Genomic DNA, 20340 nt, shown 5'->3' with positions numbered 1-20340 from the left:
CTGCACACCCTAGCGAGCAATGCTGCTGGTTGCTGGTGAGCCCCGTTTACGGAAGATAAATGGTCCCTGGTGTGCCCAGGAAAGTTTCCCTGGAGCTGGGAGGTTAGAAGCCAGATAAATGGGGCCCCACAAGGTTAGTCGCTTGCCCCAAATGAAACGCATCTCAGCGAAGGGCCGCACCGCAAGGCTGGGAGGTGCCTCTGTATTATACAACTGCTGAGCCAGCTGACCTGCCCCAGACCTTCACTGCGTGCGCCAGAGCCACACAGATGGAAACGGTGGGCCAGCTTTATCCCCCATGTGGCCCAACACAGGTAGGATGCTGACAGTGGTGTGCAGTGCACCCCGCCCGACCTTCCAAAGCGGAGGTACATCTTTACATCCTGCGGTCCTCTCCCGCCAGGGTTTTGTCCCCCAGGCCTACCCTCAGGAGTTAAGACATCGTCAGTTACAAGTGACAGGGTCCCAGCCCAACTGGCATATGCAAAAATAAATACATAATGACAGGGGAGGGAGGCTTAATGTTCCTGTAACAGACCCCAACGCCCATGGGTGATTCCAGCTCCAGTAACGTCCTTGGGATACAGGCTCTCCATCTCTTGGCTCCGCTTTTCTTTGTGTTTGCATCCTTTTCAAACATGCTGTCTTCCCCAGGCAGGGGGAGTGACAGTAGATGTCCCAGGTTAGCAACCCCGGCAAGAAAAGAGCTCCCACCTTCCCAGTCGTTCCAGCCCAAGTCCTCGGGCACTACCTCTCATAGGTCCAGATTGGATTATGGGTTTATCCTTGTCTCAATCTGTGTGGCTCTGATTGGCTACCTCTGGGCCTGTGCCCACCCTAGAGGCCAGTGTTGGGGTCATCCTCATGCAAACCTTGTGTACCAAGAATGGAGGAGGGATGGCCCCCCCAAAGAAAACTCGGGGGCCGTGACCTGTTGCTGGGCATGCAAAAACGCCAGTTGTCACTACATTTCCCGGTAAATACCAAATGCATCCCATACTTGTGCTTGTATAGAATACGCCTTCCATGCGTGCTGATTTATCACACGGTCTACTTGGAGACCCCTGCCTGGAGAGCAGGAGGTAGGCACACTTTTCAGGGTCATCACTGTGGCCCTGTTAGCAGGACTGTGGCAGGTCTCCCATCTGAAGTGCACGGATGTTGTTTCAGCTGTCACTATCGTTTGTGCCATCTATTCTGTCGGTCCAGCTGACTTCTCTTTTGGAACTAGATATCCTTGACTGATTCGTAGAGACCTTCCTTCTCCTCTGGGGTAAATTATTAATCCCCTAAGCTAACTACAAACATTCTCTTGTCTTTAATTTAGCCACGCCTTTTTTCCTGCAGGGAAGGCCTCTAAACTCCCTCCTGTCGAACAGCCCACCAGCCCGCTCTGGCTATTCAGGGAAGACTGAAAGGACTGATGGTAGAGCGGGGAGCAGCCTTCTTACTACATTTGCTCTCCTTGACCCCTGGCACCAATTCCCGTGCAGCTGGAAAATAAAAACACAGGTTTCCTCAAGAGCTAACACATCTTTTAGGTTTTCCATCCCCAGTTCTTCCAGCTGACCCATCCCCCTTCTCCCTCTGGCCAGTTTTACCCCATCCTCAGGCAGCGACAGCACCACCGCTCTTTTGCAAACTGCAGTCTTCAACACAGCATGTGCCAAGTTCAGCCCTCTCACCCGTGCCAGGCTGCTTGCATCAGGACAGCTCAACCCATTTGAGAGGGACAGTACAGACTTTCTGGGACACCAAGTCCACACACACAAATGGCTTATGAACTGAGGCTAAAGAACAGCCTAGAGCTATGGCCTCTGAATGTTTCTGGATCATTGACATAAATCAAACCCAGAGTGCGTACCCTCACCATGTTTGTGTCTGCTTACATGTCACACGCATGTACTAACCTGAACTTTATAGCACACACAACTAGAATTTTTAAACAAGTAAAATATTTAAATAAGGCTAAATGAAAATAGGTTTTTATTTAAATGATTACAATTATTTATTGGAAAAATTAAATAGAAGAGATGCTACAGGTCTTTTTGGACATTCTCTACGAGGTGTGTTATGAACCTCCTGGGGGCAAGAACCTGCAAGTCTGGGCACCACTGGCCTCCGTCACAGCCCTGACAAGAGGTCTTCCAGAGCAGTGGGTAGCCCTCGTCCCGCTGCCTGACCGCAGTTGCCCAGCAGCCTCTGGGAACATGCAAATCCCCGTGATTCTACACTTGCTTGCTTACTGTCTTCCCATGTCCACATTCTACGTCCTCACCACCTTTTTGCCCTTCCTTATGCCATGTGTGTGCGTTCCTTTTCCGTGAAGCCTCCGGACCTTGCTGGTGGCCCCAAATAGTTTTGAGAGGTTGAAAAGTTCACTGATGCTACACAGTGTGGAAATAGGCGCTCGGTCGACGTTTGGACGAAGGAAGGTGGAACAAGGCCGAGCCTGGGCCCCGGAGTCTGGGTCGGTCGGACCCGGCTCTCGGGCTACAGGACTGGGCGCCCTGAGCAGGACCGTGGGCGAAACCCTGACCCCAGTCTCCCGCCACCAGCAGCAGCCCTCGGGCGTCCTAGCTCAGCTAACGTCTAAGCCTGTGTCCCAGTGCCCCCAGAGGTCACAGCGTGTTTGGGAATGACTGGGGTGCCTACGCGGAGCGAGTCGCCCCGGCGGCGACCGCAGAAGGCTGGGACCCGCGGCTCGGTGGCCACACGAGTCCGCAACCAGAGCCGACCAACCGCCACCCGGAAACCTGACAAGCCGGCCCGCGCGCGCCACCTCGTCGCTCCCAGGCACGCCACATCCGGTCGGGACCCGCCCCGGCCGCCAGAGGTGAGGAGGCCGCCGCGGCGTAGGCGGGGCGGGGCCTCGTCGGCTCGGGGCGGGGCCCCGGCGGGCCGAGCTCGCTGGCGTCCGCCCGCCCGGCAGGGCCTGGCACCGGCGCCGAGCTTCGGGGCCGCGGAGGCAGGTGAGAGCCTCGGTCTGGGAAGGGCGGTTGGAAGGCGGCTTCTGGCCCCGGCCGGGGAAGGGCCACCACCGCGCGTTCGTGAGGCCTGGCGCGGCCGTGGGGACCGGGAGTGGCGTGAGAGACCCCGGGACTGCCCGGGCGGGTCGCCGGCCTGCAGGCTGCGGGGCTGCAGCGCGAACCCGGCGGCGGCGCGCTCCTCCTCCCCTCCCTCCCTGATTCCTGCCCGAGCTCTGATTGTGCCCCATCCGACAACTTCTGGACTCCCAGGTAGGGAGGAGACCCGGGTCAGCACTGCCAACTGCCCCGACACCGAACGCTTGGCCCGTGTGGAAAAAGCCACCGGCCCGGGGTTCCCTCGCCTGCCTAGGGGCGCATCTGCCCAAACTCTAACGGTACCTCAAGCAGAAATAGTGGGGATCCGGGCCAGACCCCTCACGCAGTGACTCAAAGCCGCCAGCGGTACTGGAAGGACGGGGTGGATAGCCCTTCGCCTCCTCTCCCTCTGAGCTGGCTCACAGCACCCGGTGCCTTCAGTACCGGGTACCTTCATCCTTTCCCTGTGACTCCCTCTGGTTTTCCTGCCTCCCTCTTCAGTGGTGGGACTCAAGGCTGGATCAGGGCCTCCAGGGTAAGTGACGCAAACCCCAAGCCAGGAGAGGCCATGGCATCCCAGGGTGGCACAGCGGAACTTCACCACCTACTTCCCCTGCTCCCCCGGCATCGGTTGGGGGGGGAGGGGGCAGGACCCAGCCCTGATAGGATCTAGAGAAGCAGGGGCCTCTTCCACGATTGGGGCAGCGCAGGATGTGACTCAGTCAGCAGTAATGATGAAAAATCACTGTGCCCTCATCCTGGTTGCTCCAGTTCCTGCAGGTGATGTGGCAATCGGCTGCTGGCTGCCCTAACTGAGAAGTGGAAGGAGACAAACGTACTCCTTTCCCCCTGAGGCGCCCTGCCCTCCTAGAACTAGAAGCACTCGTCCTGTCACTGGTAGCTCCAGGCTCTGCTAGGGCCATGTGTGGGCAGGGGAGGAGTCCCTGGACTTTGGCACAGTGGCTCTAGGAGCTCAAATTCTGGGACCGCCAGGGGAGTGGGAGCTCTGACAGAAGGAGGAGAACCCCCGGTGGACACGTGGCCCTATCTGATCCCTTCCTGCTGCCCCTTCCGGCAGCTCCCCTGGGGAGAGGGGACCTGTGCCCTCCCAGAACCCCCATCGCACCCCTGTCAGCAGGAAGGGTAGGCCAGGTGGCCATGCACAGCAACGCCGTTCACGTGCCAATGGTGAACATCAGCCCCTGGGGCCTTTGGCCTGGTGGCCACCCACTGCCCCACACTTTGCCGGCTGCTCTCTGCCTGGCAGATGACACTCAAATGCCCTAACCTGCTCTCAGCGGGCTGGCTTCCTTGGCATCCCTGGGCAGTCCTTCAGAGATTTCGTCCCAGTGGTGGTACTGCTGCAGCTGCGTCTCAAAGCAGGTGGGGCACAGGCTAGTGGTGACAGGACCGAGGGTGGCTCTCCCAGATCCTCTGGTATCGGGACATCTCCAGATGGTCACTGTGGTGGGCAAACCCAGGGAAATCAGCGCGTATCAGCGGGCTGAAGGTGAACTCCGACCTGTAGGTGGCCCCTCTGGGTGAGGGATGGGAAGCTTGAGGCAGTTGTGACTGGGATGGGGGCAGCCGAATGGCACTCAAGGGCCAACGCTAGGCCTTCCGTTTCCATCCCCAGGCTTGCGGCAAGGGGCGCTGCCAAGTCTCCGAACAGTGGGCTTCCAGATCCTGCGCTCCTGGGCTCACAGCTGCTCACCTTCACCAGCCACCTACCTCTCTGTGTCCCTTCTCTCCTCAGGAAGAGCTCTGCCATCAAGGAAGGCAGCACAGGGCCAGGCCTTGCCCATGGACCCTTCTCAGGACAACCCGACGGCACCCGCAGAGCTGCTCTCCTAAGCCGCAGGGGGCCCGGGCTCCCCACCTTTTGGGAGGAGCCATGGTGTTTAGAAGGTGGCTGGGCCTGGGGGGTGGCAGTGTCTGCACGGGCCCCCGAGGCATGCTCAGGGCCAGCCTGCTGCTTCTCAGCCTGCTCTGTGGGGCACGGGGCACAGCCAGCGCCAGTCTCAGCGCGGCTGTGGGCCGTACCGTGCCCCTGACAGGGCGCCGCTACCTGAGCATTGGGGATGGCTCCGTGACGGAGTTTGAGTTCCCAGAGGAGAGCGAGGGCATCATCGTGGTCTCAAGCCAGTACCCGGGCCAGGGCAACGGGACGGGGCCCAGCCCCGTGCTGAGGGTCACCTCCCTGGACACAGAGCTGCTGACCATCAAGAACGTGAGTGCCATAGCCTGGGCTGGTGGGGGCGGCTTCGTGGTGAGCATCCACTCGGGCCTGCCTGGGCTAGCGCCACTCCACCTCCAGCTCCTGGACCCCTGTGAGGCCCCACCCACGCTGGTTGAGGAGCGGAGAGATTTCTGCATCAAGGTCTCACGTGCTGAAGACCCTGCCGCCCTTGGCACTGACTTGGCCCACTTCTCAGAGAACCCAGTACTCTACCTGCTCCTGCCTCTTATCTTTGTCAACAAGTGTTCATTTGGGTGCAAAGTAGAGCTCGAAGTTCTGAAGGGGCTCCTGCAGAGCCCCCAGCCCATGCTGCTGGGCCTCCTGGGCCAGTTTCTGGTTATGCCCTTCTATGCTTTCCTGATGGCTAAGGTCTTCATGCTGCCCAAGGCCCTGGCTCTGGGCCTCATCATCACTTGCTCGTCGCCCGGCGGCGGGGGGGGCTACCTCTTCAGCCTCCTCCTTGGGGGGGATGTCACCCTGGCCATCTCCATGACCTTCATCTCAACGGTGGCTGCCACCGGCTTCCTGCCGCTGTCCTCGGCCATCTACAGCCGCCTGCTGAGCAGCCACGAAACACTCCACGTGCCCATTTCCAAGATCCTGGGGACCCTGCTGTTCATCGCCACCCCCATAGCAGCGGGCGTGCTGATCAGGTCGAAGCTCCCCAGGTTCTCGCAGCTGCTGCTGCAGGTCATCAAGCCCTTCAGCTTCGTGCTGCTCCTGGGCGGCCTCTTCCTGGCCTGCCACATGGGGGTCTTCATCCTGGCGGGCGTCAGGCTGCCCATTGTGCTGGTGGGCCTCACAGTGCCCCCGGTCGGCCTCCTGGTGGGTTACTGCCTGGCCACGTGCCTGAAGCTGCCAGTGGCCCAGCGTCGGACTGTCAGCATCGAGGTCGGGGTGCAGAACAGCCTGCTGGCCTTGGCCATGCTGCAGCTGTCCCTCCGCCGCCTTCAGGCTGACTATGCCTCCCAGGCCCCCTTCCTTGTGGCACTGAGTGGCACCTCAGAGATGCTGGCCTTAGTCACTGGCCACTTCATCTATAGCAGTGTGTGTGCAGTTCCCTGAGGCCCCCCGGGTCAAGCTTTCGCCACCCCTAGCCCCCAGCCTCCACCCGCGGCCCCCACAGTTCTGTGTACCAAAGGCCTTTGGTTCTCATGCACTCTGTGCACTCAGAAAAATCCAGGCTTATTTTTTCTACTCGTTTTTTATTCTCCAGCTTTCAGTGCCAAAGAGGCCATGCTGAGTTCAGGAGGTGGGCACTGCCTAGAAAATATATTTCAATAAAAGAGAGAAGCAAGCTTGGGTCCCTTCCAGTCTTTGCCCTCTGAGGCCTGCGGGCCGGTGGGGGGGGGGGGTGAGGGGGCGGAGGGTGTGGCTGGGTGAGTGTGGGCCAGGGTGGAGGGCTGGCTTGGGTGACGTGGTGACCTCTGCCCAGACTTTCTCTCTCAGCCCTCCTTCCCCATGCATCCCCTCTGAGAGTTGGGTCTCTCTGTTCCAGAAGGAGCGGTGGGAAGAGGAGAGCGGAGGACTGGCTCCCCCGCCCGCTCCCAAGCTCAGCTGATTTTCCATAGGCCGACTAGAAAGGAGGCAGCACGAGGGCCGCGGGGCGAGCTCTGCAGGGCCGGGTCATCAGCGGACTCCTGAGAGGCAGGGAATCGGCCTCGGCGCCGACCTGTTCCGCCCTCGGGCAGTGAGCGGGGGCGAGCGAACCCCTGGCCCGCCTTCTCCCCCGAGTCCCAGCTCCCCGACTCCGCCGACCGGGCCCGACTAGTTCCTCTGCCCCTTCTCATCCCCGCGGGCTTCCCGGCTCAGTCGCCGCGGGGCCCGGATCCGGGCCGGTCCCCGTGCTCCGGGGTGCGGGGCGAGGGTGTTGCGGGGTTGCTGGGGAACGCGACACGGGGGGCGGGGCCGCGACGCCGGGCGCGCCCCTCGCGCGACTTCCGGCAGCGGCAGCTGGTTCTGGCGCGCGCCCGGGGCGGCGGCGCGCGGCGGGGGGCTGTAGGGCTTCGCGCCGGCCGGAGTGGACGCCGCTGCGGCCGCCATGCAGCTAACAGTGAAGGCGCTCCAGGGCCGCGAGTGCAACCTGCAGGTAGCGCCGCCGGTCCCCGCCGCCGTGCCGACTCACGCGGTTGGCCCCTGGGCGCAGGGCCGGGCCGAGGGCGGGGACGAACCGGGCGGGCTGGCCGCTCAGGGGAAGCCAGGAGAGCCGCCCTCCGCGGGGGCTGCGGCCTCACCGCCTGCCTCTCACCCTCGGCCCGGCCAGGTGTCGGAGGACGAGCTGGTGTCCACGCTGAAACATCTGGTCTCCGAGAGGCTGAACGTCCCCGTCCGCCAGCAGCGGCTGCTGTTCAAGGGCAAGGCCCTGGCAGGTAACCGGGGAGAGGAGACGCCCGGGGAGCCCCGCGGGAAGTCAGGGGACGGGGCGTCCGGGCCGACCCCGGGCAGCAGTGGAGTGGAGGGGGCTCTGGCCACTTGACCCCCGGGGAGGCTGCATCCTCAGCCGGACGCCGCGGCGCTCCGCCTGGCCTCCCCGAGGCCTTTCCCACCACCGTGGGCCACAGCTCCATCAATCTCTCTCGGGCAGATGGGAAAAGACTCTCCGATTACAGCATTGGGCCCAATTCCAAGCTCAACCTAGTGGTCAAACCTCTGGAGAAGGTGTTACTGGAAGAAAGCAGCGCGCGGACAGTGGCCGAGGCCCCGCCCCCACCCCCGGCCACCTGGCCTCTAATCTCCAAAGTCCTGGCCCGTCACTTCAGCGCCGCAGATGCCAGCAGAGTCCTGGACCAACTCCAGAGGGTGAGCAGGGTCGCCCGGGACTTCCACGTCCCACCCAGCCGCTCGCAGCCCCTGCCCCTATCCCAGCGTCCCCCCGACCCGCGCCGCTGAATCCTCCTGGCCTTCTCTCCTCAGGATTATGAGAGGTCCCTGAGCCGCCTGACGCTGGACGACATCGAACGCTTGGCTGGCCGCTTCCTGCACCCTGAAGTGACTGAAGCTATGGAGAAGGGGTTCTCCAAGTAGGATTCTCGGAGTGTGGGGAGGAGCCGGGCCAGGCCACAAGCTGCATGTAGCATTAAATGTGTTCTCATGTTGCAGTTCGGCTCATAATACTAGCTGGCGGGTACGCGGGTACCTGTATCCGGCTCTTGACCTGGGTTTGCTCCCACGTTTGGCGCTAGTGCTGAAGTGGGAGAGCCACAATCTGAGTCCAGCCAGCTTCTAGAAGTGCCTCAGGGTGAGAGGGTTGTTTAGGAGGGTTCTGAGGGGTGGGCTTTGGCATTCCGTGTTCAGCCCACGGAGGATAAACCCTCGAGCAATACCTTTCCAGGCCTGAAAGGGGAAGCAGCTGGCCCCTGCTGCCCAGTCGTGTCACCTCGCCTCTGGCAGGTCTGACACTGGCAGGTCAAGTGATAGCCAGCCTTGGGCCCCCTCAAGCTGCCGCCACCAGTGTGCACTCGATGAAGGGAGAGCGTGTTGGGGGGTCTGGGACGTCACCCAGCTCTGGAGTGTTACCTTAGGCAAGTCCCTGTGCCATGTTGGTCCCCAGCCATTGACTCTGCACAGTGAGGGCCACTCCTTAGACCTCAGTCAGTTTCCTTTACCCCCAGCCCCCCCGGGGTCGGGAGTCTGCAGCCATCCTCCCCCTTGTGTCCCAGATACAAAGTGAGGCCAAAAGCTGAGTGATGGCCAAGCGTGGCCCAGAGATGGGGTGCCCTGGCCCTTAGTGTCACAGCTTTTGTCTGGGCACCCCCTCTGCTTGTCTCCTCCTGGACACGGGCGGTCCTCGACCCTTAGAGATGACAGGTGATGGGCTTGAGGTTACTCAGCCAGGCCCCTACACCCTGCGCTCACCCACAGCCTGAGAGTAGACCCTTCCCCTGCCGCGTGTGTACAGGGACTTTCACTGTGCACACCACTCACTGCCTGACAAGGAACCTTGGGGGGTCAGGGAGGGGCAGAAGCCGCTGGCGGGTGGGCCCTAGAGATCATCGAGGCACCTGCTCCTTGGAGGCGGGCGCCTGGGCCGCCCTCCTGCCTGGGCCTCGTGGGGTAAGCGCCGGGTCCCCGGGCTGGGAGGACGGGGCAGAGGCCTGACGGGCAAAGGCTTTGAAGAACAGATGGAAGGCCCTGGCCCCGCCCCGCAGCAGGGCCCGTGTGACAGACTTGCCTGCACTCTCATTTCGCTTCCGTAAGGAAGGTTTATACTGACACTTCCAGTCGCACTAGAGGTGAATGTGAGACTTTGATCTGAAAGGAACTGTATTAGCTGGGCGGCTTTTGGTTTCCAGTAATTGATTTAACCGTAGAGGAAGTTGGTTTAAGCAATAAAAGAAATGTGTTGGTTTACGAAACTGAGAAGTCCAGGGGTATTGGCAGCAGATAAACAGTTTCACCAAATACCCAGTTTCTTCCTACCTCCCCTCTGCACTCTGCAGCGTCTGCTTCATCCCAGGCCTCTGCCTCAGGATCAGAAGATGGTTGCCTGCAGCTTCCACCAAATCCCTCGATCACAGCCAGCAAGGAGCACCTTCCCGACCTGTAGCGTAGCTTCTTTCTCAGACGCCCCCAGCAAATAAACGCTGTCCTTTCGCTGGTCAGAACCGGGTGGTGCCTCCATCATTTTGGCAGGGGGTGGGGCGGGCGTGGGCGGGAGAGGGAGATTCTCAGCGAAAGCCAGGTCCTCGGGGAGGGCTGACCGGTGCAGTGCAGGGGAGTGACACACGCAGACGCATGCTGCAGACAGACCCTAGAGGCGGTTGTTGAGTCCCTTGTGCCAGTGCCTCCCGGCTTGGGGGTGACAAAGCCATCTGCTGGGCAGTTGGACAGGGGGGTCAGGAAGTCGGCGGCGGGTAGATCAGGCTGGACAGGGAGACAGGAGTGGCGTCTTCACGGTGTATAGTAGGCGCCTCGCTGACAGAACTGACTGGGATCTGGACCCGGTCTGATTCCACAGCCCCGAGCAGCCTTCCATGACGTTCGGGAGCAGCCTGTGGACACGATGGCCTAGATGCCGTAAGGACTGATGAGACGGCTTCCCTGGGAGCATGGCGTAAAAAGAGGGGAGAGGACTGGGCCATGAGGGACTTCACCAACTGGAGACGCTGTGGAGGCCGCAGGGAGAGCTCGGTGTCAGAGGCCAAGAACGCCCCTCCAGGAAGACGTGGTGGGGGGGAGTTGTCTAGTGGTGCCGAGAAGCACAGGGAGGGCATGGCAGAGCCTCCCTTCGCCTCGGTAGCAAGAAGGTCGTCGGCAGCGCCGTGGGGAAGGGGCCGTGACGGTGACCGCGGACCCCTGCTTCCGGAAGCTTGTCTGCGCAGCCGGGTGTAGCTGTGGAGGGGCAGGGCCGGGGCGGGAACATGGAGAGGGAGGAGATGCTGCCGGCCCGAGAGATGGGAGGCCCGGGTGGGAAGGCCCATGCCATCGTGAGAGGAGACGGGCGACCGCACGTGAAGACAGAATGGCCGCAGGCTGCATCCCGCCTTTGCCCTTAGATTCTCGGGGTGGCCCCATGTACACCGCAGGCTCCGAATGCTGAGATTCTTCCACAGGGGCCGGAATGTCTATCGTGGGCACTGTACCCCTTGGGCCAAGTGTCCGCCCCGGAGGTGGGTGCTGACCCACCTGTTACCCCCTGGCCCCTGGCCGCTGTGGGGCCCCGAGACCCGCTGTCCGCTCCTCACGGAGGGACCTCGAGCCAGTCGCTGATCCCCAGGGCTGTGGAGACGGCAGGAGACGGCAGGATGAGTGAAGGGCCCAGCTGAAGTGGCCTCGCAGACAGAAATGGGCTGTGGCACCTGGAATGAGATGCCTGTGGTGCCATTTCCCACGGGCACACAGGAGGAGGGGCAGACTCAGAGGAAAGCAGCGTTTCTTTGGGGGTGGGGCTCATGGAGTTGGAAGCACCCAGGTGACAGATCAGCCGTGCCCACAATTTGCTGGCGCCTTGCAGGCTTTCCCCACAGACCTGGATGAGACCGGGCCTCACCAGCTCCAGTAGGTGGGACAGGAGCTGTTCAGCCGTGCCAGGCCCTGCCAGCAGCAGACGCGACAGCCGTGGCAGCCTCAGCCCTCCGGGCCTTGAAAAGCCTGCAGGAGAGACAGTCGCCCCTGTCCCCCTCCAGGGCCCAGCCAGAGCAGCCTCCCCTAGTTCCTGGGGACCTGCCCCTGGCCACCTCTGCTGCCGCCCTCTCTGCTTTTCCTTCCACTTGGTGGCTCACTCCTCTGGCTCCTTTGCTGGTTCTCCCCCCACACCCCCATCTCTTACTGTCGGGGGGCCCCGAGACTCTGTCCCCGGACCCCTTCTCCATGTCACTCCCTGGGGAGCCTGTCCACCTTCATCACCATTTCTGTGTTTTGCACCCGTGTCTGTGGCTCATCCCAGCCCTGTCTCTGAGCTTCAGGCCACAGCTCTGGGCTGTGACTCCCTTGTAAAGTTGCATTTTCCCTCCCCAGTGCACAAGTAATCTGGGTGACACCTTGAGACCCAGTGGCTATCTTTTCCCCAGCAAGCTTTATCTAATGGTTTTACCATCCAAGGATGATCCCCAGCTGGATGAATTGCATTGGTGGCTGCAAAATGGTGGTTTTCTCATGCTTTCCTTCTTTCTACAATTTTTAGTTGGCATTTCTCTATAAAGAGCTTTCCCTTTCCACAATTGTCATGGTGGACGCATCGTTTCTTTGTTTTTTAAATAAATAAATTTATTGATTTATTTATTTTTGGCTGCGTTGGGTCTTCGTTGCTGCGCGCGGGCTTTCTCCAGTTGTGGCGAGTGGTGGCTGCTCTTCACTGCGGTGCGCGGCCTTCTCACCGCGGTGGCTTCTCTTGTTGCGGAGCACAGGCTCTAGGCGCGTGGGCTTCAGTAGTTGCAATGTGCGGCCCCAGTAGTTGTGGCACACAGGCTTAGTTGCTCCGCAGCATGTGGGATCTTCCCGGACCAGGGCTCAAACCCGTGTCCCCTGCGTTGGCAGGCGGATTCTTAACCACTGCGCCACCAGGGAAGTCCCTGCATTGTTTTTTTTTTTTTTTGGACTATAGCATGCATAGAGCAATGTGCATAAATCGTCAATGTACAGCTCAATGGAATTTTAAAGTGAATACACATATGCTACCTTCCCTGGTGCCTCCTCCAAAAGGTTTAATAGCCTTTTGGATGCTCAGATATTCTAGCTTTGGTTCTTTCTGGTTGGCTCCCATGTCCTTTTGACATGCCTCTTCCTTCTGCTTTTCAAGCATGTCCTTACTTTCTGGCACCACAAGGTGCTCCAGGCTCATCTTGTATTTTTTCCTGCCCCATACCTAGAATCTTCCACCTCTCCAAGGACCTCTGGTTCCTTTTAGTGGAGAATGGTATTGAGAAACCAAGGTCTGGGTACAGGGTGTGTTCATTGCTACTGGAGTTTCACTGCTTCTAGACTCTTTCACTGGACAAAAGTAGGAAATCTATTTTTTAAGAGTTCATACCGCAGTCCCCAATTCCAATCTGGCAGTACAGTTCTTTTCCCTCATTCCACAGCGATGCTCCTGTCAACATCCATGTATGGATATATTTACTCATGTCCTCTACCAGATACAGTCTACCTTAGGCTCCACAATCACCTCGACACCATCATTGCCAACAACATACATACTGGGAATAAAGCGGAGTCTTTCTGTCCTTAGAATATATCCCATGAAGGGAGCACAGTCAGAGGGCTGAATTTGGAAGGTACCTGACTTATTTTCTCTGTGTGGTTCTGTTATCAACTGGATATGCAGTTAGGCTTATTTGCTTTTGTTTATATTCAATTTTGGCTTTTTTTTCACTCTTTCAAATATATATATTTTATTTATTTATTTATTTATTTATTTATTTATTTGGCTGTGCTGGGTCTCAGCTGCAGCGTGCAGGATCCTAGTTCCCTGACCAGGGATCGAACCCCGGCTCCCTGCATTGGGAGCGCAGAGTCTTAACCACTGGACCACCAGAGAAGTCCCTCAAATGTATTTTTGAACATATAAAATATTTGCATGGTTCAAAGTCAAAGCTATACAAAAGGATATATTACAAGAAATCTCATACCCATCTCAACCCCCTATAGGTGATAATTTTCACTAGTTTCAGGGTTTTCCATCCTCCTTATATTTTTTTTCCCCAATAAGCATGTGTGTCTGTGAGCGTGTGTGCAGTTGTCATTTGCACCCTGCTTTTTACATATTTTCATATAACAATATATCCTGGAAATCATTTCATTTTTCATTAGAGATTTTCATTCTTTTTACTGCTGCTTAGGACTATTGTGTGAAGACCTAGGGTTAAGACGGGAATAAAGACACAGACCTACTAGAGAATGGACTTGAGGATACGGGGAGGGGGAAGGGTAAGCTGTGACAAAGCGAGAGAGTGGCGTGGACATATATACACTACCAAACATAAAATAGATAGCTAGTGGGAAGCAGCCGCATGGCACAGGGAGGTCAGACCGGTGCTTTGTGACCACCTAGAGGGGTGGGACAGGGAGGGTGGGAGGGAGGGAGACGCAAGAGGGAAGAGATATGGGAACATATGTATATGTATAACTGATTCACTTTGTTATAAAGCAGAAACTAACACACCATTGTAAAGCAATTATACTCCAATAAAGATGTTAAAAATAAATAAATAAAATTAAATTAGAAACAAAACAAACAGAAAAAAGGCCTATTGTATGAATGAACCACAATTGATTTCACCAGTTCCCTGCTGATGGATATGTGCGTTGTGTCCAATAGTTTTCTATTACCAGTTATATTACAGTGAGTAATTTTATAAATATGTTGTTTCATATTTGTGAAGTAACTTCCTACATGTGGCATTGCTAGGCCCAAGACACTGAGTTTTGTACTTGTTTAAATACACTGTTTCATCCGACAAGCAGCAAAGCACCTACTGCATAAACTGCAGTGAAAGGGTACCAGAGACAGTACATCAACAGAAGTGAACAAAACAAAGTTACGATTTCAGATTATTAGAAAGGCAACGGACTGAAATGGGCAAATGTGATGAAGGGTGCCTGGAGGTAGTATGTTAGATTGGTGATCCCGAAGGCCTCTCAGAGGTGACACTGGAGCGAAGATCTTAACATCTTAACGACAAGAAGGAGCCAGCCACGGGAGTCTGGGGACAGAGTCTTCCAAAGAGGAAGAGTAAGTGCAAAGGGGGACGGGGGCAGGCCACCCTTGGTCAGGAGCAGAGAAAAGAAAGACCCTAGAGGCTGCACAGAGTGAGGAAGTGGGCAGGTGGGGGCAGAGAGTGGAGGAGCCGGGAGCCAGGTCACACAGGAAGGAGTTTGGTTTTGATTCCAAAGGCAATGGGAAACTGTTTCAGGATTTTAAGCAAGGACATGATATGATGTGATTTATATCAAAAATTAAGAACTGATTCTACTGTGTGGAGAGAAGTGGGGTGATTTAGGATTTATTTTCGGGGAGATCCAACAGGCTTCGGTGATCCAGTTCAGCTTTTTGCCCTTCCTTATGATTACAAAGTAGGAAAATAGAAAACTAACAGGACTATCACCATCGGAAATTTCACGTCAGTTTAAAAACTTATTTTTGATTAAAAATGTCGTATAAGGGCTTCACTGGTGGCGCAGCGGCTGAGAGTCCACCTGCCGATGCAGGGGACACGGGTTCGTGCCCCGGTCCGGGAAGATCCCACGTGCCGCGGAGCGGCTGGGCCCGTGAGCCGTGGCCGCTGAGCCTGCGCGTCCGGAGCCTGTGCTCCGCAACGGGAGAGGCCGCGACAGAGAGAGGCCCGCGTACCGCAAAAAAAAAAAAAAAAAGTCGTATAAGGGCACTGTCAAAAACTTGCAGGAAAACAGAAAAAGGAAGTTAAAATCGCGTCACACAGTTTGCGAAGGGCCAGGGCTTTGGGAGGGAGCCTCAGTTTCTCTGCGGCCAAGGGAGCCTTGGAGAACGCCCAGCCAGGCCGGTTCCGCGGGAAGCCACCACGCACCCCGTCGGCCTCAGCGGGGCCTGTTTGCGCAGGCGCACGGGGCGGAGTCAGCGCGAGGGGGCGGAGCTTCAGGAAGGAGCCCTTGTCTCTCAGCCGACAGCGGAGAGAGCGGATGGGGAGACCAGCGGCCCGAAGACAGAGTCGGAGGCAGAGCGCGCTGCAGCCATGCAGGCGGCAGAGGCGGACGCAGGCGCAGGCAGGATGGCGGGCGGCGCTGAAGGCCTGGACAGCCAGGGGGGCAGCGGGGGCAGGGGGGGCCGGGGCGGCCCTCGCAGCGGGGGTGCTGCTGCCGCTGCAAACGACGGAGCTCTGTGTGCCGCGCCGGCACAGCACTCTCCGGCGCCGGGCGGACACCCCGCGTCCACAGCCAGAAGGCCGGGAAGCCGGCCACACGTATTGTATCCTACCCGAGGGCGGAGTGGGGAATAGGCTGCAGGCTGCGTGCGGTGGGAGGTGGGACAGAGTCACGAGTCAGGGGCAGCCTGGGAGCGAAGGGGAGAAGGGGGAGTCAGGGGCTGCAGCGGGGTGGTCTTGAGGGGGAGAAATAAGAGCAGAAGGAAACCCGGGGCGCCTGGGGGCGAAGAAATGAGAGCACGGGGCAGCGGGGCGGCTGGGGTGGATTAGGGCCGGGCGTGGTCTGGGGGGCTGGAAGCAGTTCTGAAAGGGGTGAGGCTGGTCAGGGTGCCCTGAGACAGGGCCCAAAGCACCAGATCCGTGTGAATGTTGCCTTAACCGAATCTCCATCAGCGCCCTAAGTGTGCCTTTCCCGTCCACCTTGGAGGCGGAGATCGCCCGTGGGTCCCTGGCCCCAGATGCCGAACTGCACCATGGGGCTGTTGGGAAGGAGCTCACAGTAAGCGGCAGCGTCCTGGCGGTGTAAGTTCTAGAAGGGGCTGCTTGGGAGTGGCAGCAGGTGGCCGGGCCAGACTCCCCCAAGGGCGCTCTATTGGAGACTCGGAGATACTCCAGGGTTGGATCTAGGGAGGTGACGCGGTGCACTGGACCCGATGGAGATGGCAGCGGCTTCGGTGTCACAGAGGGGCAGAGCCAGAGAGGGACTGGAGGGGTTGCTACCATCACCTTGATTTTCTTTTTCCATCACTTTTAGCCACTGGAGAGCTGAAGATTCCCACCTCCTCCAAATTTCCATCGTCAACTTTCTTGACCAGCTTTCTCTGGTGATACGGACCATGCAGCGCTTTGGGCCCCCCGTTGCACGCTAAGCCAGGGCTAGAGAAGGGGATTAAGGTCTAAACTTGTGCCCCTTCCTAGACAGTGCATCCCTCCTAGGGCAGTGACTTCTGTAGTAGTTGCCACTTTATTATGGGGGCCTCATCTTTTGCCTCTACTGGCCCTTGGGTGCTGAGGGTTCACTTACTTTGTTTGGTGCTTAAATGTTTCTTAACTACTGGAAATAAAACTGAGCTATGGGGCTTCCCTGGTGGCGCAGTGGTTGAGAATCTGCCTGCTAATGCAGGGGACACGGATTCCAGCCCTGGTCTGGGAAGATCCCACATGCCGCGGAGCGACTGGGCCCGTGAGCCACAACTACTGAGCCTGCACGTCTGGAGCCTGTGCTCCGCAACAAGAGAGGCCGCGATAGTGAGAGGCCCGCGCACCGCGTTGAAGAGTGGCCCCCGCTCGCCACAACTAGAGAAAGCCCTGGCACAGAAACGAAGACCCAACAAAGCAAAAATAAATTAATTAATTAATAAAACTCCTACCCCCAACATCTTTAAAAAACAAAAACAAAAACTGAGCTACGATGCTATGTCTGACTTGATTTTCAACTACAGCACCTTTAAATCTTCTTGCCTCTGTCCTTAAATTGGAGGGGAGGTTCTGTGATGCAGATATTCAAGTAGTACAACGCAACTGAAGACAGTTTAAGAAATGGAAGAGGATAGGTCCTGTCTGTCATTCAGTATTAACTACTGTCAACATTTTGGAATATTTTCTTAGTTTTATAGTGGTATTTATGTAGTAAATGTGTAACAGTAATAATATTTTGCAAGTTTAGCATTTTTCCTCATATTTTTCATCTAACATGAACCTTTTTCTAAAAATTCTCCAAAAGCATTATTGAATGGATGCATAAAAGATACATTATTGAATGTTTAAATTCTTTTCAATTTTTGCCTTATTATATAGGTAATGATTCAGTGGAATGCTTGTACGTAGAGCTTTGCCTGAGTGATTGTTTTCTTAAGATAGACTACAAGAGGTAAATTGGTTAAATATGTAAAGCTCTCACACTGCAGTGTGTGAAATTGCTCTCCAAATTGTACAGAAAGTGTACCCTCCCACCAGAATGCTGGCTTCTCACATCCTTGTCACTACTGGGTCTCCTCGGTAAAATTTTTTTAAAAACTGGGTTTGTATGACAAGAGCAGACAACCGAGAAACACTCGAATAGGAGCTTTGTGGCTTACTGGCCTTGTCTCAGATCAGTGAAGAAAAAGTGCTAGGACAGTCATTTGAGCCTTCAGTTAGAAGGAGTTAGCTTCCTGTAAAAGGTGTTGTATCCTGCAGCCTTTCAAATAAGCTCACTTATATTCTAGTAGCTCTTTGGTAGATGCCGTTGGATTTTCATCATTGATCACGTTTTCTCAGAATAAAGGCAGTTTTGCTTCTTCCTTTCCAATCTGCGTGCCTTCCAGTGATGAATTTTTCTCCTGGTTAAGGATTGGATTTGGCTGCTCTGTATCCCTGGTAGTTTCTTCTTCAGTGTCAGACGTTGGGCCTTTTTTTCCCTGGGTGCTGGGTATCTTTGTATTCCTAGACATATTTTTTGAGTTCTGTTCTGGGATGCTGTCAGGTTACTGGGGACAGATCCTTTTGAGTCTTGCTTTGAAGATTTGCTGTGTGGGACCAGAGCAGCTTTCAGTGTAGGGTTCACTTTTTTTTTTTTTTTTAAGTTTTTGGCCACACCCCGTGGCATGTGGAATCTCAGTTCCCCGACCAGGGGTCGAACCCGCACCTCCTGCATTGGAAGTGCGGAGTCCTAACCACCGGACCGCCGGGCAAGTCCCATAGGATTCATTTTTTTCCCACACTACTGAGGCGCGGGCCTTCTGAGCCCCCTTCAGGATGCCTCCCCAGTTACGAGGTTTGCATTCTGGCCGGTGCGGACAGCCCCCAGTCCCTGTCCTGCTCGAGCGCTGGGCAGACTTACCTTCCATCCTTTGGGTGGCCCTGTCCCCCGCCTCGCAGAGTTCCCTTCCACACTGATGCCGCTCAGTGGTCCTCGGCGCACTCCAATGGACCCTGCGCCCTTGGGCACGGTTCTCTCCCTGTGCCGCTGTGTCCCCTCGGGTCCTCCACCCGCCAACTCCGGCTGCGTGCGCTCTGCGATCCACCCCCGAGACCCGGGGAGGCGGCTGGAGTCGGTCCGGACAGTCCGTGTAGACAGCAAGCTGGGGCAGCTGCACGGCTCACCTCTTCGGGGTCTCAGCTCCCAGAGATCCCTGACGGTCCTCCCTCACCTGAGGCCCAGTTTCTTCACAGCCTGTGTTTCATATATTTTGGCTGCATTTAGGGGATTCTTTCAAGCCAGTGCGGGGGAGATCCGGTCCCTGTTCCTGCATGTGCGTGAACGGAGTCTGCCGGCACAGAACCCAGAGAGCTCTGGCAGTGTGGGCTGGAGGGAGGGAGATGCTGGTGCTGGGGATGGTGGCGGTGGGCGTGGCGAAGACGGTGACGATGGAGCATCTCCCCCGCCAGCACGCAGCAGCTCTGGTGGCTACAGCAAGGGTCTTTTTCTTTCTTCCCTTTTTAAAAACCGTTTTTAAGACTTTAATTATCGATGGGGAGATGAGAATTGAGCACTTTCACGCCACTGTCCCTCTGCCTCCTCCCCAAATGGTTCTATTCTACTCACTCCAGAAACAGTGCCCTCCCACCACAATTCTGGTTTCCCCACATCTATGTCACCATTAGGTTAGTGTCCCGCAAAAATAAAAAACTGAGTGTGTGTGAAAAGAGCAAACAACCCAGAAGCACTAGGCTAGGAATTTTGTAGTTTACTGGCTTTGTTCCAGATCAGTGAAGAAAACTGCTGGCGCACCTGGCTCAGGGTCTGGGCAGGGGCAGTTAGCTCCCTCTAAAATACCCTGCGATCATGGAAGTTTTACTTCTTCCTCTCCAATCTGGTTGCCTTTTATTGATTGCTCTATCTATCCCCTTCTAGTGGGCTGGTCTTTACTTACTATTTTCATGCCCAGTGTTTTTGCTTGGATAGCAGACCTTGTATGTTTTCCCTTGGGTGCTGGCTACTTTTGTGTCCGTAAACATACTCGAACTTTGTTCTTAGGTGCTGCGGTTACTTGGAGACAATTTGATTCTTTAGAATCTTGCTTCTAAGATTTGCTACATGGCGCTAGAGCAGCTTCTACTGTAGAATTAATTATTTTCCCGCTACTGAGGCAAGACCCTTCTGAGTGCCCTCCCTCAGGCCTCTTGAATTCCGAGGTTTCCATTCTGGCCAGTGGGGACAGGTGCTCATCTAGGGCCTGCTTGAGCCCTGAGCATAGTTCCCTGTAATCCTTCCTGGCAGCCCTTTCCCAGGCCCGGGGCGGTTTCCTCACACACTTGTGCCGATCAGCACCCCGTGATACTCCAGGGGGACCCTCTGCAGATCCCCAGGATCCTCTCTGCCGGCAGCTCCCGAGCTACAGTACCCCAGGCTCCAGGGCCCGACGTCAATCTGATTCTCCCTCACTCACCCAGCAAAGCCCAGAATCAGCCTACTGCCTTGGCCTGACAGGTGAACTGGTGAAGCTGCCAGGTTGGTTTAAAACATAAGTCAGATTGCGTCACTCTTCTGTTAGAAAGAATCTCCAAAAGGGACTCTTAGGGACAAAGCCAAAGAACTTACAGTGGCCTGAAAAGCCAGATGTGAGGGACTTCCCTGGTGGCGCAGTGGTTGAGAATCCACCTGCCAATGCAGGGGACACGGGTTCGATCCGTGGTCCGGGAACATCCCGCATACCACGGAGCAGCTAAGCCCATGTGCCACAACTACTGAGCCCGCGCGCCACAACTACTGAAGTCTGCG

At 56.7% G+C, this 20340-nt stretch overlaps 3 protein-coding genes across 4 annotated transcripts; all 3 read left to right on the top strand.

Moving 5' to 3' along the window:
- Positions 1-3223: 3223 nt before the first annotated feature.
- On the top strand, positions 3224-6608 carry SLC10A3 (solute carrier family 10 member 3). Its single transcript, XM_065901171.1, has 2 exons — positions 3224-3600; positions 4822-6608. Exon 2 carries the CDS (start codon positions 4960-4962, stop codon positions 6367-6369), a length of 1410 nt encoding a protein of 469 aa, XP_065757243.1. The 5' UTR covers positions 3224-3600; positions 4822-4959; the 3' UTR covers positions 6370-6608.
- A 688-nt stretch (positions 6609-7296) lies between these two features.
- Positions 7297-9897, top strand: UBL4A (ubiquitin like 4A). 2 transcript variants are annotated; one of them, XM_065900899.1, is made up of 5 exons: positions 7297-7393; positions 7568-7673; positions 7889-8103; positions 8218-8324; positions 9744-9897. In XM_065900899.1, exons 1-5 carry the CDS (start codon positions 7346-7348, stop codon positions 9853-9855), a joined length of 588 nt encoding a protein of 195 aa, XP_065756971.1. In that variant the 5' UTR covers positions 7297-7345; the 3' UTR covers positions 9856-9897. The 2 variants fall into 2 exon arrangements, with proteins under 2 accessions (XP_065756971.1, XP_065756972.1); XM_065900900.1 differs by lacking the exon at positions 9744-9897 and having other exon boundaries at positions 7346-7393; positions 8218-8328.
- Positions 9898-15449: 5552 nt separating this feature from the next.
- Positions 15450-16507, top strand: LAGE3 (L antigen family member 3). The gene is made up of 3 exons (XM_065900314.1): positions 15450-15658; positions 16032-16160; positions 16393-16507. Exons 1-3 carry the CDS (start codon positions 15450-15452, stop codon positions 16505-16507), a joined length of 453 nt encoding a protein of 150 aa, XP_065756386.1.
- The last annotated feature ends 3833 nt before the right edge of the window (positions 16508-20340 follow it).

Source organism: Phocoena phocoena, chromosome X (assembly GCF_963924675.1).
Source record: "Phocoena phocoena chromosome X, mPhoPho1.1, whole genome shotgun sequence".
NCBI classification, from domain to species: Eukaryota; Metazoa; Chordata; class Mammalia; order Artiodactyla; family Phocoenidae; genus Phocoena; species Phocoena phocoena.
This window is presented reverse-complemented; position numbering and strand designations above follow the sequence as displayed.